Here is a 17,345-nt window from a genome sequence, read left to right on the forward strand (position 1 = left end):
ATCATATCTTAACAACTGCTTCCCTCTGGCCCTAAAAAGGGTGATTTTTTTTTTAAAAATGAACACCTTAATTATCGGTGAGGAGAGGATTTTATATAGGTTGCATACTCATTTAAATAGTTGCCAGTAATCGGGACGCAACGAATAAATTTAAATTTCTCGCAGCAGGCTAGTGTTCATACACAAGCAATATCAGAGACATGAACAATAGACAGACGCGTCCATCAATTGTATTCATGAAACCTATTCTCCAATGTCACTGAACAAAAGGAGAGACTTCTTAGAGATTGGCTCAAACTCTCATTGAAGAAACAATTCTCGTGACGAGAGATTTTTTTCTCTATTCCCGTTTTGCCCTAAAAAAATATTAAAAGTTTCAACGTACAAATAATTTGCTGCAAAACGATAAGTTTTAAATTACTACTTCCTATTTGTGCTAAAATGGCAAAATTTTCAAAATGTTTCAAAGCCTCTTGACATCAAAGTGTAACGCAATGCCTCGTACAGTTTTTGTATCAAAAAAACTGCCGTAATAGCAAAGAGAGCGGTAAGTGCGTTTCTGCATGAGCCATGATTAGCGCATGCTTTTATGTGTCTTGAGGTTCATCCCAGCGTGCACTTACAGCTCTCCTTACTATCACAGCAGCATATCCAGAACGCCTTCAATTGCTCGCATATGCAACTTGGGCTTCCCGTGATCTCGAATAGTTGCATCCAGGTGTTATTATCGGTAACAAGCCGCATTTGTTAATCAGCTTATACAATGCACCAATATAATCTCTCTCTCACTCTCTAGAATGTGTTAGAGCTAGGTAGCACGCGTCTATAAGAATGCAATACCAGGATTTCAAAATATTCGGAAACTTTGCATTTTACCGAATTCGCATACAACAAAGCTAAGTTTCTAGGCGATAGGTTTGAGTTTTCATTTTGTATTTTGCTGATATGAAGTGTATCAAAACTTGCACACAGTGGATTATTCCTTGTGGAATTACAAATGGGTAATCAGAAATGAAACGATTGTCTTTACATAAGGAAATAAAACGAAATCATATACTAAGGGTATTCAAAAAATGTCTACTATATTTAAGTTATTAGTATTAAGAATTAACAAAGTTATTTATGATGCAATATTTTTGTCGTCGTCACGTATGTTTGTATTAATTGTTTGTTCACAAAAATTTATTTTGAAATGTACCTTATTAACGATCTTACCGTCTTTATACCACCAGAATAAGACGCTCTATATCAAAGGATGGAAGGAATAATTTTTTATAACTAGTTACTTAAACATTGTAATATCACCAAAAATTTTAGTTAAATTTTCATTTCATCGGATCGCAATTGCGACCTCTACTAACGCACATTATGGGTTCTGTTGTGCTTTGGCTTGCAGAATTTCTCGGTCTTGTCATGGTCCTCGGTGAAGTAGGTTTCAATGTGCTTGAGAGACTTGTCCTCAGTTTCTGGCAGGTATTGCAAGTAATATAGAAACGCTGCTACGGCAATGACACCATAGAGAAAGAAGACCCCGTTGAGTCTAATCCATCTCTCTAGGTAGAAGTGGGTTTTTGACATGACAAAACGCATGTAATACGCCCATGATGCTGCTATTCCTTGCGCCGTGCCTCGGCCCCTAAAACAATCAATGTTGCAAATGAGAGATATAGCCTTGTAAGTAAAGGCTTTTCACAGGCAAAATTGCAAGAAAATTACGTAATACTCCCTTAGATTTCTCTAAGACGATCGTTTTTAATTGAGTTATTTTACTAAATCCACGCGAGCATCTTTATCAACAACCTTTGATTAATGTAAGGAGAAATTTTAGAGGCATCCAATCTATACCGTAGTGTGACCTGAACTTGCTGGCTAACGTATCGTTACCGATCTAAATGTTTTTCCATTTTCTTTTCTTATTCATAATTTTAGATTTTTGTGTTAAAGTTTATTTTATAATGTAACCTTTTATTTTCTCAAAAGGGTAATGCAAATGATTATCATTCTGAATATCAACTAAATTTGTATAACCCTGTTCAGTATTTGTTGCAAAAGTCGAAAACAATAATAGTCCTTTATGATGGTTTGAATGAATAAAATTACTTCAAACTTTTGAAACTTTAGGATGGATATAAATGTCACCGAATCAATCTTCATCCTTGATACACACATGGTAACCTTGTTTTCTGATAGTTGAATTTTTGAGTTGCAAGAAATCTGTACCTTTGAACCCACTCCCCGAAAATATTAGCTCATTGACTTCCCCTCCCTCTTAGTAGAATAAACTGCCGGAGCGGCAAAGGTATTGGGTCGACTCTTGAGCATAAGGATTTCTACTTAAGTTCTTAAAGTTCTCATTCTCGAGAGAGAGTCCAACGTACCTCTCTCCGAACATTTACAAAAGATAGGTTTTAAAAAATTTGCCTTCTTTACCCCCCCCCCCAAAAAAAATCCCTCTCCTTTCCCAAAAGGAGTTAGGTTGCTTTAGATTACTTTCATAAGTTCTTGCTTACTTGAGAGGGAAGACCTCAGCACACAGCTGCCACGGAATAAGTGCTATGCCGAAGCCACCGCAAAAGCTGATACAGGACATCAAGGAAATGGGAATCCAAACAAGACTACTATTTGGTTTGTTGAAGAAGGTACAGTAAACTCCCAGCAAGAGAATAGAGAGCGTCGCCAAAGCCTGAGATATTAACGTCAGTCTTCGCTTGCCCAGCCGCCGTAAGAAAACCACGTGCAACATTGCACCGACGAAAAAGAACACAGCTGTTAAAACCTAGCAAGAGAGAATAATTTTTAAATTGAACGGATTTACTTAGAATCAGCCTAATTGAATTTCACGTTGCTTAATTTTTTCTCTCGTAAGTATTATGTTCTTAAAAGGAAAATAAGCTGTAAAATGTCGTGAAATTGTTCAAAGATTTTCCTCAGATCATAGAGAAAACACTATAGAAAATTCAAGTTCAGTTTGTGTTAAATGAAAAAAAATATGAGAATATTAACAGGCGATGTAATTAGACTAATTCTGATAAAAACAAGCTCATTGATAAAAATAATCAAAAATTACTATTTTTGGGCTTTATTTTCTTTTTTTCTATTTTACCCATCGACTGTAGGTAGAATTCCCCCCTCAAAAAAAAAAGAGAAAAAGAAACATTTTTTGCATTAAAAAGAAAGAAGAATGAAAACTATACCAAAAACTACCTTTAAGAGTATTTAATTTCACCTTGTTTGTTAACTGATGGACTGACGGCCCGGCCGTGTTGTTTAATTTGAATATTTTTCGGATGCAACTATTCGCGCTTGACTGATGTCTATGTTGCATACGTGGAAAATGAAGGAGCGCTAATGTTTCTTGGGCTCTTGGTGGCTGGACCGTGCCACGCCAAATTTCCAGCAAGGCCTCTCTGACCTCTCTCTCTTGGACAAGTAAGAGCAAATTGGAAGCACAATGAAATTAGAATTTAGCATATCCTAAACTTGGAATTTGACTCCTCATTTAGTTAGTTCTCATTTAGTTCAGTTTCCAAGCTATTTTCAGTATTTTTAACATGTTTTATTGATGTGAATAGATACCTTATTTTTGGCAAACTTACAGATATGGGGTGATTTTTTATTGGGAATCCCAAATCTTTGAAGATTCCCACCATAAACGGTCGCAACTCAGAGAGTTCTGTCACACTGCTGAAGAAAAATACGATGCAAACCATACGAAGCGGACGATATACTTTCTTGTCGGTCAACTCTTCACATTTGATTTTGAGACAACTCCCATTTTCTTCTGTAAGAACCGGTTCAACCTGTCTTGACACAGCCTCTGAAAAGAGTCAATCCAATCACCCCATTAGTAAGCGAACCTGATGAAAATCTCAAAATGAGAGTTGATGCTGAACAAAAAGAATAAGCTTTTTTCCATAGTCACTTTAAAATGGACTGCATTTTGCAATACGGAACTACTAGTTCTGGGTCATTTTCAGAAACGGGATATGTATCACTAGTCTCTCTTTGCAGATAGGCGCTTTCACAAGTGCGTCAAAAATAGTAAATCCATATCACGGAATGTAATATCCAAATGTCAATGCAAGCGAGATATGAGCAATTCTATCTCTAATCCACGCTCTTCACGCAAGTCAGAATGAATCTCTCACTGCCAAAATAGTCTAAATTGTGCAAACAAAAAACATTTTTGGAGTATGAGACTCGTAATTACTGGCTAAATGAATGTACTATCAGCATCTCGAATGGTGTGTAGGAGCAATGTTTTCTTGACCTATGGAATGCAATTACTGTATTACCATTTTCAACCGTTGGAACCGTCCGGTATCTTTCTCGGTCAGATACACCGGTGCGATTGATCTTAAGTGCGACCTCAGTATGATGGAACAGTTCTTCGAATTCTTTTTGGACCTCCTCTGGTCGTAACCACCCTCTGACCCAACTGAGAGATTTTTGCGCATCTTTTGCACGCCCATTTGTGATCAGCCATGTTGGCGACTCTGGAATCTGAAAATGGATTAAAATTCTCATTAAATTTTAGCTTCCTTGGTCAAAATTGGCGATAAGAGCTAAGTTTCAAAGTACCATAGGAATTCTTATAGCCGGCTAAAGAAGGCTACAGAAAATCATATAGCTGACTGTAGAATGCGGAGATAATCATACGGCCGGGCTATACGAAGCGATAAAAAATTATGCTGCCGGGCTATAGTTCCTATCGCCAGGCTTTACACTTTATCACCTGGCTGTTGCTTTTCCGCAATCGATTATAAAAGGCTATAAGAAATTGTGTAGAAATTCGTGTGCTTTGGAAATCATTACGTTTGATACGGAACCACCTTAATATTTACAAAACACACATTATATTTTCCTTGAATACATATTTTTTTTTTTTTCATCAATTAAAATGAGAATAATCCATACAGGATGTGCAAACATTTCAAAATCATGAGTTGAATAACGCTGACTCTGCCAGATTAAATATTAGAGCCTAACACAAAGCGGAGCGGCGACGCACTGGCGCCTACAAACCTAACAGGGATACCTCACGCATTGCGCAACGCGTGAAGTATCCCTGTTAGGTTTGTAGGCGCCATTTCACGCTGGCTGCTCGCCTGCCGCGCCGCAGCGTGCCACGGCGCTTGAAGCAACTACGTATTTCACACCAGAGGTATTGCACAGCATCATACGAAACTGAAGGCGCTCTAATTTATTAGTGATGGCAAGCATCCATCAAAAGTACGGAGCTTTCCTCGCAAAATAAATCAAGACACTACGGCCCAAAAAGAGAGCAGTATTCCAAAAACTTACTAAGTCCTAGCATCCGTAATTAGTAACGTTTAGCATACACTTTATCGACTGGCTGCTGCTTAATCGCCATCGGCTATGAAAGGCTACAAGAAATTGTGTAGCCGGCTATAGAAGCTATTGGCAATCTTACAGCCGGCTGTAGGTCTATGGTATTTTGGAACACAGATTCTGCTACCAATTTTTACCAGGGTTTTGATCTAATTTCAGCATACTATATAGCGTCCTTTGAGCCATTTCAGTCGAAAGTGCAGAAAAAATCCCCAAAATTGGAGAGTTTTTTCCAGTTTATAACCTCAGATCAACCAAAAGGATCTAGTTGCTCGATCGAATCCGTTTGTTACGCTGAGACATCTGAGAGTAAAAAAGTGTTCTGCTAAGGAAGAACGCCGTATGAGCCTTCAGACGTTGCCAAGTCTCCTTCGATTAAAACCGAATTTATTAGGAAAATTGTGTTTATTTTTTCCAAAATTGTTTAGACAATTTTGCACGCACTTTAATCTAAAATATCTGAAATTTTCGAGGAAAAATATGCATGAATATCGTCAGAAATACGTGTTGTATCAAAGAAAATCTGGCAACTCTCGAATGTTCACCTACGGCGTTCTTCCTTAGCAGGGCAGTAGTATACTCTTGTTTCAGTCGAGCTCACTCAGAGGTTGCGATTTGCGAGTTACTAGCGTAATGGTCTATGACCAGTGCGATTTAGGTTCAATCTCGGTCAATGTAACTCAAGGAATAGCTGACCAAGAAATATTAACCGCTCGTTTAGGTTGCTTTGTCTTCTACTGCACATATTGACACAAAATGAAGTTTATTTTATCTTACTGTGCAGGATCTCTCTTCTGCGTTAATTTGCATGGAGTCTCATTCTCATTACCTGAGTCAAACACAGGATGGAGATAAGAGGCACAGCAGCACTGATAAGAGCCACCGTCCTCCACGGGAACAGGTAACCGAGGACGTGCATAGCGAGGACCCCGAGGATCGTCGCTGCGGTGGCCATGGTGGACATGATGCCCCGGAAGTGGGGTTCGCCGACCTCGCCGATGTAGGAGTGGAGCGGCGCCTCCATGAGCCCGATCGAGACGCCCATGAGAACCACGACCAGGTAGAGTTGGTAGACGGAAGTGGCGCGGAAGAGGATGGTCCAGGCCGCCAGGGTTGGTATATTCACCAGCAGCATGCTGCCTTTCCTCCCGAGACGTTCTTGTAGCAGGCCCGAGGTTAACGCCCCGATCGGGTGGGAAAACGATAAAATGCTCCCTGAAAAATTGACGGTGGATATCTTTCAATTGTATATTGATGGTTTTTTATTGATTTTTATGTTTTCTCAATCTACCTGTTAGTCTAATAGGAGGAAGGGGAGCTGGTAAATTTGAAATTTTTGGTATGCTATTTTAACTATTAGAATTGTATTATTCACATTGTGATACAACTCTTCGTGTAAAGCTTGGATATAAGCTCGGATGATATATCGTCATCATTGAACTATGATTAAAAGTTTCTTGTAAAAAAAAATATAAAAAAAATAAAATTTGTAATTCATAATAGGTGATTGTTAATCACTCCTGCTGAGCAAAATAAAGAAAAGCCCTTGCCAAGAAAATTGTCTATGGATTCTTTTAGACTGTATTTTGAAATTTTCTATGTTTTTCGCCGTCCGCTAGCGATGCCTTTGCAGATGGCTCAATATCAAGGTCCGATGTGGATGAAAGAACGATACGATACGGATGAGAATATTGACGCTGGATATCTCGAAATCTTATTATGATGGTTTTTTGATGGACTTGATATTTCATATCCGCCCAAAGCAGTCTTCAAAAAGCCCAGAGTAAAATTACGACAGAGTGAAAAATGAAAAGGTACTGATTCTTACATAGTCTTGGAACTGTTTTTCATCGTTAAATCACAAATTCAGGTAAATTTTCTTGGATTTTTAGTATTAAATTGCAATTTAAAACTTTCATTTAATGGATTTCAAATACATCGGACGATTTTTGCGGTATTTTGCACAAAAAGTCATCGAAGTCATTAATAAGACCTATCCTCACCAAACCAAGAAGCTTCATCGTCGTTCAATTCTAAATGCGCAGCTGAATTATCATGCAACGCCCCGATGACCAAGGTTGGCATGGTTGCCTGCATGCCTATATCCATGAACAACCCAGAGAGAACCAACATAACCACCACCTTAAAAAAACAAATGAAAGTAAGTGGCCGCTCATTGTATAAACTTTGATCTATGCGCATTTACTCTTTTAGTGATAATGTGTGCTGAGAATGATTTTTTAAGAATTGTAGGTAAGTTAAGCTTCCACACTGAGACCAGCATAAAGTAAGCACGGCTTCTGTGATCCTATGATTAAAGAATAACAAATGACTAAATTTCGTAGATAAATACGCATTATTAATGACGGCATTGCCATGGCGTTGACCTGAAAAATTTTGCAGTTCATATGCAGAACAGTTCATATCGGCATGCATCAATCATCGCGAAAAAAATCTTCTTAAGTCGCATAAGTATCAATCATACATATGAAAAAAAAAATAAATAAATAAATAAAGCTTGTTTATTCTTCTTATCAACTTTTCCTTCATCACCAATATGACTTAATTATGTAGTCAGCCAGGGGCCTCTATGAGAATATTTTATCTCCAGGTAAACGTACTGCCTCACGAGTGTCTCCGTATCGCCTACATTTTCATGTTTATGCAACATTGACATTTATCAACTGCGTTCATCTCATACATTAATGTAATAAGACCAAATCCGTAGTCACTCATTTTATATATTAGTTTCGTTGTGATTTCGGGATATTTGTGCGTTGTCATTCAAATATACCTATTTATGTCACAGACTTGTGTCACTCACGTCAATTACGGAATTTATTCAAATCATAAGCGCATTCATACCTGAGACATCATCGATCTTCTGCCATTTTTGTACGAATGTCTGCATGTTTCGCAGGGATTTTCCGCCATGTTTTCTCCAATCTGATTGACAGATGACTTCACGGTGGCTCTTGAAACCGTCGGTTTTCTGACATCAGGAAATATTCAGGGAGGATGTATGCGATTTTCACGCCGTCAAAATGACTAAAACCCCTATACCATTATGTTTTTAACCCGAGGTTTGAATGTATAGAAAACAATAGCCAAGAAGTGGATTTACACTTAGAGGACTTTCATCTTCCTAGGTCTATAACTTGCGATTTAAATTATGAAACTTAGGTTAAATCTCTTTAAGAACACAATAAAGACGTGCTGTATATTCCAGACTTCAGAAAATATATCTAATTTAATATTCACACCGACACACCTAAAGTTCCTTCAAATTTCATTGCATGAGTAATACAAATACTACGCCAAAAGATAATAGATTTAAACTGAGAGTAGCGTCTGTTTGAAAAATGAGGAAAGATTTCATTCAAAAATTGACTTAAAAAGTAATTGTTTGACTCTTTGCAATTACATTTTGCGCCTCTAAAACAATAGAATATGCATGATTCACCTGTTAATTGTACGAGCATTAACCATACATTGAGATCGTTTTTTTCGGTGCTTCGAAGGATTTTGAAAATATTACCATAACTATTTTTGTTCCTATCTCATTTTTGAGATTACATAAACAGTTCTGCACAAAGCGTCTAACATTGAAGAAAAATATTATTGTTACAACCTCAGGATGTAAACTTAGCATTAGAAGTAGTAACAGTAACTTCAACTTTATTCTGTGGTATAAATGCTGATAAGAAAAAACATTTTCTGTCTGTCCAAAAAAACGGGTGGTTTAGATCAGGCAGATTCATGGTCTGCAAGTTGTTATTTTTTCTTTCATTACACATACACTCAGAATACTTTACAACTTAATGTAGCACTTTAGTGGAAATTTAACCCGCTTAAAAAAATTTGTTCAGTGTTTCAACGATACGGCAATCATCAACCTCAAAATACATTTTAATTTTCCCCCAACTACATATGCCGTGTAAAAGTGCATTTGCTACACATATCTCATAGACACACAACTTCGCCAATTGGTTCACTGTCTTGGTGGAAAGGATACTACACATTTCTTAACTCTGTGCATACGACCGAGACCTCACAAAACAATATGGTTTGGAATATGAGTGATTTATGTTGGTGACGTCCGAGCTGCAAGTAACAGAGGTCTAACTATCCTCATGTTAATCATTGTTCGCAGTGACTGACGTCTAGATAAAGACCAATGAATCTGTCACACGCCACCAGGTATGCAACACAGCGTTGTTCTTACTCTTCCTTATTCGAATAAATTAAAACTTTTTGCATTGTCAACTCCATTTAAATGAGCTTTATCAAAAACAGTAATGCATAGGGAAAAACATAGGTGAGTCTGTTTCATTTGTTAAATACTACTCTGACTCCCTAAATTCTTATTTTTTGTTGTAGCTGAATTTAGATAACTACCGGGCCGAATTCGATTATTCTTTAACAATCGGTAGCTTATATGATGATCCTGCTGTTTTCAAAATTTTGAATCTCATGCTCCAGGTTTATAACCCCTGATAGCAGAGGCGGATCCAGCAATTTGGCAACATCGGATTACCTCCATTTAAACCTATGCTAAATAATCGATTCTTGTCGGAGCACCTGGTTCTTCCAAAAATCGATAAATTTCCACAGGTTTAAATAGAGGAAAGACAATGTTGCCAATTTGCTGGATCCGCCAACGCCTGATAGGCGCAACACATTTATCCACGGTCCATGGGTTGGGGTTCGGTCCAGTGACGCGTCGTTCTTTGCGATGAATCGAAATGATCTGTCATCTACATCGAAAAAAAACTCCGAGCCCAGAAGCCGTACTTGAGGGCTACATATACCATCCGTTTCGGGTTTAGAGGCCGCAAATTCCGGGTGTAACACACTAACACCCGTTGCTTCACGGTCACTAAACCCGGAGCAGTCGAAGCTCACTTTTAGCACCTGGAACTTTCAACCTCTGAGCCCGGAACAGACGTTATGTCATATGTAGCTTGTAAGCACGACTCCCATTGCCGGAGTTTTTTCTTTCAATGTATGGAAAAACATCGATCATCAGGTAAGTGTCAGCAGCGAACATCTTGATAATCAATTTTTTAAAATAGCTTCAAACGGGAAAAAATCTACATTCAAAGGGTCGGTCCACGTGGCAACCTGGAGGAAACAATCCCCCCAGTTCTAATCATCCTGGCACCGGCTTGACCACAGAGAGAGCATTTTTAGTTTTCTGGCACATAAATTTGAACTGAAATCGTAACAAGGGTTTGGATATGAAATGACGACTAAAACAAAATGAGTCTCAAGATTTTATTTCAGATTTTTACTTCTGAGCTTTCTGCTGGACGATGAGACTTAATCTTAATTTAGACCTATGGTGTATATCGATCAATTTATTTTTTATGTGAATCTACAACGAATGCTCCAAACCGGCATTGTTGGTTGATTTTCCGATGGAGAATTTCTCTTTCCTATCGTGATTTTTGGTAAAGTACTTTTCGATCTGTTCTAACGTCTTGCCTTCGGTCTCCGGCAAATAGAAGTAAATATAGGCGACGCCTATCACTGAAACAGCTCCATAGGCGTACGTCACGCCGCTTAAGCCTATCCATGTCTCTGTGTAAAGAAACGATTTGACAAGGATGAAGCCCACGATGTACGCCCAAGCTGCCGATATACCACTTGCAAGGCCACGACCTCTGGAAGAAGAACAAAAATTCCACATTGATCAATTTTTCAAACAAAAAACCGAAAAGAGTGAAAATAAATCTAGACGTCTAAAAACTTTTGAATCGGCTTCAATCACGGGATACACATATGTAGCTCTGCAGCCATGAAGTTCTTTCAATATCTTCTTCAATCATGAAAACCTCCAATGAAGTTTGTAGGTATATGCCTCCTCTACACCCAACCGCAAAAATGAAAGCTACAATTTGTAGCGTTTAATTTCAGGGCTTTTGATGGGCAGAAGATCAAAGAATGTGAAGAGTAGACGTTCTAAAGTATGAGGTGAACCCAAGATATAGAGATGGATCAAGCCATTTAGAAAATTTTACAAAAGCTATAAAAGTAGCTCGCATGTGTGTACGTCCAAATATAGTGTGTATGTGTGCAGTTCTTTGATCAATTTAGTATTTTTTTCGCCGGGGGTAAATTATTTTCGGCGCCTAATAACTTGAGATGCCATAGTTAAAATTTGTAACTGTTTATTTATGTGTCGCACATCATCAAAGTTATCTGCCTACGTCATTAAAATATCCTTACAAACTTTGGGGTGAAAGTACGTTGATGTTTCATGGATTCGAGATGAGCCAAGTCCAATTCACTTCATGAGACGAATTTATATTCACACAGAGGAAAAAGATTCCTTGCATTTACGGCTCTGAATGTGAATTCCAGGTCCTTTTCTAAATCTCCGTTACTCCCGATCTAAGAATTATTCTGAGTAACCGCATTACTCACTAATCTAGGTTGTTTCACTGTTGATTTGGTTTTGACATGATATGATGCAACTATTCGGCCTCAGAGGCCACGCTAGGTGGTATCTTTTCACAATGAAGGCGTTTCTGGTGCGTCGTCATTCCTCGTCTAAGAATTATGTGGAGCAAGCGCGTTAACTCGCTAATCCACGCTACTGCACTGTTCTGAGGCCACACTGGGGAGTATCTTTCCAAAATGAAGGTGTTTTTTATGCGTTGTCACTCTTCATCAAAGAAATATTTGCAGCAATGCCATTTAATCACGCTACACCGTTGATTGGGTTTTGAAAAGATGCAACTATTCGGCCTCCGCGACCACGCTAGGGAGTATTTTTTCAAAATGAAGGCGTTTTTTTTTGCGTCGACACTTTTCATCAAAGCATTATCTGACGTGATGTCATTCATTTACCAATCTATAAGCTGATGCACTGTTGGTCGGGCTTGCGACTAAGCTTATTCATAGAGACGCCGCGCCGACGAGAGCGCCTTCTTTTCGAAAAAAAAGACACAAGACGCCGCTATATCAAAAGGCACCTTCCTGTATAAAAATTAAGCTCCATAAGGTGATTTTCTATCCAAAGAGGTGCCTGCGTTGCCCCATATATCAATGCTTCCTCATCTACGCCTCCCTTTTCCTGCCCTCTCACTCCTCTTTCTTCTTTATTCCTCATCTTTTTTTCCCATAAAATGTATCTCTAGAGATTCAAGTGCCTTCTTACAGTAACTTACACTATCGGGAAGAGTTCGGACACCAATTGCCAGGGTAAGAGTGTGGAGCTGAACCCAGTCAGAAAGCCAAGCGTGAGCATGAAAATAACCGGGAGCCATGCTAGTTGTGGGAATTGCTCCAAACTTTCCATGGAGGAGCAGTAGATACCCAGTACCACGATGGAAAAAGCGTGCGTCGAATAAGAGAAAAGCGCAATTCTCCTCTTGCCAAATCGACGCAATAACAGAACGTTCATCATAGCACCAACAAATACCAAGATCTGGAAAGCAATCTGCGAAGGGCCATCAAAAGTGTTAAAAATTTTGAGGATTTTCATATAAAAAATGATAGAACTTGAGGTAGGAACAGAACATATGTTACACTTTATTTGGACCGCGTTTAGCAGAAAGGAACCAAGCCACATCAGCTTTTGCCAAATTTGATTAGACAGGTTAATTGTTTACGAGAGAACGTTTGTGCGGATTCCTTTGAAAATTTCAAGTAATTTGCTGCGTATTGTGCAGAAATTTCACTGAAAAATGCACGAAAATCTGCACAACCGTTTTCATGTAAAAATGAATTTGCCCCAATAAATTTGACAACAGCTAATATGGCTTGGTTCTTTTCTGTTTAACGCGGTCCATTTGACCTCTCTGTCTTGTAAATCACTCTCAGAGATCTAAACTTTTTATGAACAAAATACATAAACGTTTAATGTATGTGGCAGCTGAGTTTTATGACTAACACGAATTTTTTAGCGGGCCGAACTGCGGTGTATTGTGTTCAGAAACAAAACAATTGATAGCAAAAAATGGCTTCATTGGTGTGCTCTGTATTACAACCTATATTGGTCTGGATTTGTTTCGTGAGCAGCACAGGCTTTAAAAATTCCAGCATCGATGCTAAGTCGAAAATTAATGAAATCTTGCGAACACGTATACCAACATGAACCAACACAAGCACACGGCTTTCTAAGAATGTACACTTAATGTGTGTACACTGGTTTGACGGCTAACATGCATTTAGCAATTTACACACAGAGTTATTCAAAAGTCACGCACCACTGGCCATAACTTTAGTTCTAATTATGATACGGTTTAAGCCGTTTTTCCTCATATCGAGGGGGAAACTTTTTGGGTACTTGCCAGTTTTTAATATCCTCGGGGAGAGAGGGGCGGAAGGCAACTCAAAAATTTCAAATGACCACCCCCTTTATGGCCAGTGGTGCGTGCCTTTAGAATAACCCTGTATGTAGCGTTGCCAAAGTCGGAAACTAATTTCACCCAAAACAAGAGAACCGGTTAATTACCGGTTAATTAAAGCGTCTTACCTTCAAAATTCTTCAAATGGCTGATTTTTTCCCCCTTGATGTCCAAATTTAAACAATATCACAGGATACGGGTATGTATAATGAACTGCTGGTGTGCCTTTCTTCTAAGCTACCTATTATTTGCAGAATAATTATTTTCAATGACTTCTTGGTACTTTCTAAGATGAATCTAACAATGAGTACTCACCAAAATCAGTTTAGGATCAATAGGAACGCCTAACTTCTTCAATTCACCGATCAGATATGGCCTAATACCAACAAAGCCGGCCACAACACTGAAGAAAAAAACGATGCAAACCATCCCCAGAGGAAGTAAAACCTTTTTACTCGTAAGCCTCTCAAATTGCATCCGAAGGTAGCCATCTATCTTCGCTGATGCATGATCTACAAAAAAATTTAAAAGTATTGAAATCATTCATCCCGATCCATCAACTTTTCCTTGTTCAGAAACGAGAATATGGTGTAAAAAAAATATATTTAAAAAAAAAATTATAATAATGGTATACCTTCGACCATTTGCGTAGAATCAATTGATTTGACAGATTTTTTGGTGTGGTCTAACAAAGTTTGAAATTCCTCCTCCACCTCGCATGGTTTCACCCAGCCTCTGAGCCAGCACAGAGATTTTTTGGCCTCCTCCAAACGACCCTTCACAATTAACCATGTGGGGGACTCGGGTATCTGGTTCAACAAAAGAGATGGAAAATGAAGATCTCACCAGTTAAAGCTCTAGGTTCAGTGTTCATTTTCAATTTGAACAATTGCGACCCACCCCTCCCTTCCTCTCCACTACGACCGGAAAAGAACGATTTGATTATTCAACAAACTCAGCACAGAGGGTTCTACGCAATCATTCGCAAAAGAAAGTGGCAGCTTCTTTCTGAGAAATGATACTAACTACAGAGCAACCTTACATACTGAGTGGGCGTGAGTAGTTCACTGGTTAAATATTTTAGCATTCTTTTGCGTTCAACGAAAAATATATTTACCCCTCTAGTATTATCATTCAACACGCGTAAAGACGATTCTGTAAATGAATGATCTGTCAAAAAAATGAGTCTCCCGAACTTTAAAATAGAATGCTCTCACCAGCGCAAGAAATTGTCTCCGACACATCCATATGAACTTATTATAGACGGCCCACGAACTTTTGCCGGCGTGTGGGACATTAGGTTGACTCCTGAAATATGGTTTTCTCCGTTAAATATTAGGTACCTATAGGAGCTGATAATAAGCAAAAAAATGCCCTCTTCTTGCTTTATGTACTTGAAGACAACTTTCCGTTAAGAACGAAACATTCTTTGCAGCAAACGTGTACTATTCGATATCTTTTAAACTAGAGCACAAGGTTGGTTGATCATGCCGTTTTAGGAGCCTTAAGAAATAAATTGTTCAAATAGAAATTAAAGTAATACTTATGGAATGTGTTTTACATTAATGTTTGACCAGGATGCTTACTTGGGTCATCGATGTGAAAGTGATGATGGGACATGCGCTGCAAATCAAGGCAACCGTCCTCCAATCATAGAAATAGCATAAAAGGTACATCAAGAAAACACCTGATGAAAAACTGAAACGATAGGGTGAATATAATAGAAACTTTTGCTCATGAAACCTGCAACTTCAGGGTAAAAGGCGAAAAAAAAAAATTAAGATGAAAGCAAATTTCAGTTTGAAGAGCCTCTTACATTACAGTCAAGCAGTTTTTAAAACAACCTTAAACGAGGATGGATAAATAACATTTTTTTTTTAAACCGATCAAACTAACTTACTTATTACTTTTTCTTTAAACCACGAGGATCATTTCGGGCAAGAAAAGTAACAAGTAGGTTGGTTTGATCAGTTTCACAAAAATTTTATTCATCCATCCTCGTTTAAGATTGTTTTCATGCCGATAGAGTTTTAACAAAGTGCATTATGCAACGGCTGAGATTTTAAAACGCTGATTTGAGCAAATATTATGTGAAAGTTTATTAGCCTTTAAACACAATTTCAAGCATCTCATATCATACTTTACAATATGAAATCAAAAGAGTAACGCGTAATGGATAGGTAACGTATGAGGTGCCATGCGCCTCGGAAGGGGGAGGGGGTGGACAGCAAAAGGGCTAGGGAGCTAACCCCATCGTGAAGAAAATTTCTATCTGTATCGAAAAAGTAACAGCAAATATGTGGCTTCTGAGATTAGCTAAAAAAGCTCATCTCTCATTATTGAAAGGAATCCCATTGAAGCTGTATATTATTGGCCCCTCTTTAAAAATCACGGTCTTTGTGTCGTGTAGAATTCAAAATAGTGTATTTTCTTCAGAAATTCACCAATAAATACGTTAATAATTAATTATATTTAAAAGAATAATAAAACATTGCACCTATGAAACCAGCAGATTGGGAGAGCGTAGAGAGGGATCCTCTAAGATGCGGTTCTCCGATTTCGCCGATGTATGAGTGGAGGGGGGCTTCGGTCAGCCCTGTGCATATGCCCATGGTGCCGGCGACTAAGTACAGAGTTTGGACAGACTGGGCGAAATACAGGGTGATCCACGCGGCACACGTTGGTATTGTGACGAGGATCATGGTTGATTTCCGCCCTAGCAGCTCCTGAAAGTAGCCAGAGGAGAGACTTGCCAGAGGATGGCAGATGGATGGAATGCTACCTGATGGAGAAAAAAGGACGGAGTGAGGGTTCCGTTTGTGAAATTTGACTAAAGCTTGTTAATTGTTTTTGAGTATTAGAGCATATTGAACTTGTCGTAAACCATTATGAGAGGGTGCTAAACATGATTTCAGTATAAGGGAGTCTAAAAATACCTGATATGGAGATGGAAGTCAAGTATGACCTGCCGCAAAATTTAAAACACCTGAAGTATACCAGAAAACTCGATGGGTCGATTTCCGCTCGCTCACAAAAGAAATTGATGAAAGGACTCTATGCACGGACCCCCCAAAATCGCCCATTTCAAAAGTTAACGAAATTCATACCAGTGATAGAGGGGCACTTCCGGCCTCCAAATCCGGGGTTGGTTTAATCCCCAGCCCCCCGAGTGCGACGTTGCCATTTTTTAAAGTTGAAACACGTTAAACCCCATAACTTTTGAGCAATTATAGATACGAAGAGGCGGTTTGTTTGAGTTGATAGAACATAAAAAGAGCTATCATTTCGTATATAGTTTTTATCCATTGTTGCCAAATTTACCCCAAAATCGGCAATTTTTCGATTTTTTCAAGGTGCAAAAATACGGTTAACCTAAAAAAGTCGGTATTGGGACACCACGTAGGAAAATAAAAAACACGCGTAATTAAAGCCCTTAATGTGAGCTTTTCAACGGTATATTAGTTTTTCCGAGGAAACGATTCTACCGCGAGATACAGGCCTTCAAAGTCCGACTTGGCGTACTTTTTGGAGGTCCCCCTCATTCGCATCTCAAAAAATCAGTACTGCGCACGCATATAGGAAAATGAAAATTACATGTAATGAAAGCCCTTTGTATGGGCTTTCCAACGGTATATT

At 38.6% G+C, this 17,345-nt stretch overlaps 2 protein-coding genes across 2 annotated transcripts in view; both read right to left on the reverse strand.

Annotated features, from left to right (window-relative positions):
- Positions 1-1,063: 1,063 nt before the first annotated feature.
- LOC109041039 (facilitated trehalose transporter Tret1-like) lies at positions 1,064-9,735 on the reverse strand. The gene is made up of 7 exons (XM_019057198.2): positions 8,218-9,735; positions 7,356-7,494; positions 6,182-6,567; positions 4,296-4,503; positions 3,597-3,817; positions 2,511-2,776; positions 1,064-1,636 (listed from the first exon to the last, which is right to left on the reverse strand). The coding sequence occupies exons 1-7, from the start codon at positions 8,284-8,286 to the stop codon at positions 1,357-1,359; spliced, it is 1,569 nt and encodes a 522-aa protein (XP_018912743.2). The 5' UTR covers positions 8,287-9,735; the 3' UTR covers positions 1,064-1,356.
- Positions 9,736-10,615: 880 nt separating this feature from the next.
- The window catches only part of LOC109041350 (uncharacterized), a 31,939-nt gene continuing 25,209 nt past the window's right edge, over positions 10,616-17,345 (reverse strand). The window contains exons 12-17 of the mRNA XM_072306593.1: positions 16,207-16,491; positions 15,296-15,396; positions 14,344-14,518; positions 14,025-14,221; positions 12,528-12,799; positions 10,616-11,018 (exon numbers count right to left, since the gene is read on the reverse strand). Of these exons, the coding sequence (XP_072162694.1) occupies positions 10,730-11,018; positions 12,528-12,799; positions 14,025-14,221; positions 14,344-14,518; positions 15,296-15,396; positions 16,207-16,491 (1,319 nt within the window). The 3' untranslated portion in view covers positions 10,616-10,729. The remainder of the gene's footprint in view (positions 11,019-12,527; positions 12,800-14,024; positions 14,222-14,343; positions 14,519-15,295; positions 15,397-16,206; positions 16,492-17,345) is intronic.

Source organism: Bemisia tabaci, chromosome 1 (genome assembly GCF_918797505.1).
Source record: "Bemisia tabaci chromosome 1, PGI_BMITA_v3".
NCBI lineage: Eukaryota > Metazoa > Arthropoda > Insecta > Hemiptera > Aleyrodidae > Bemisia > Bemisia tabaci.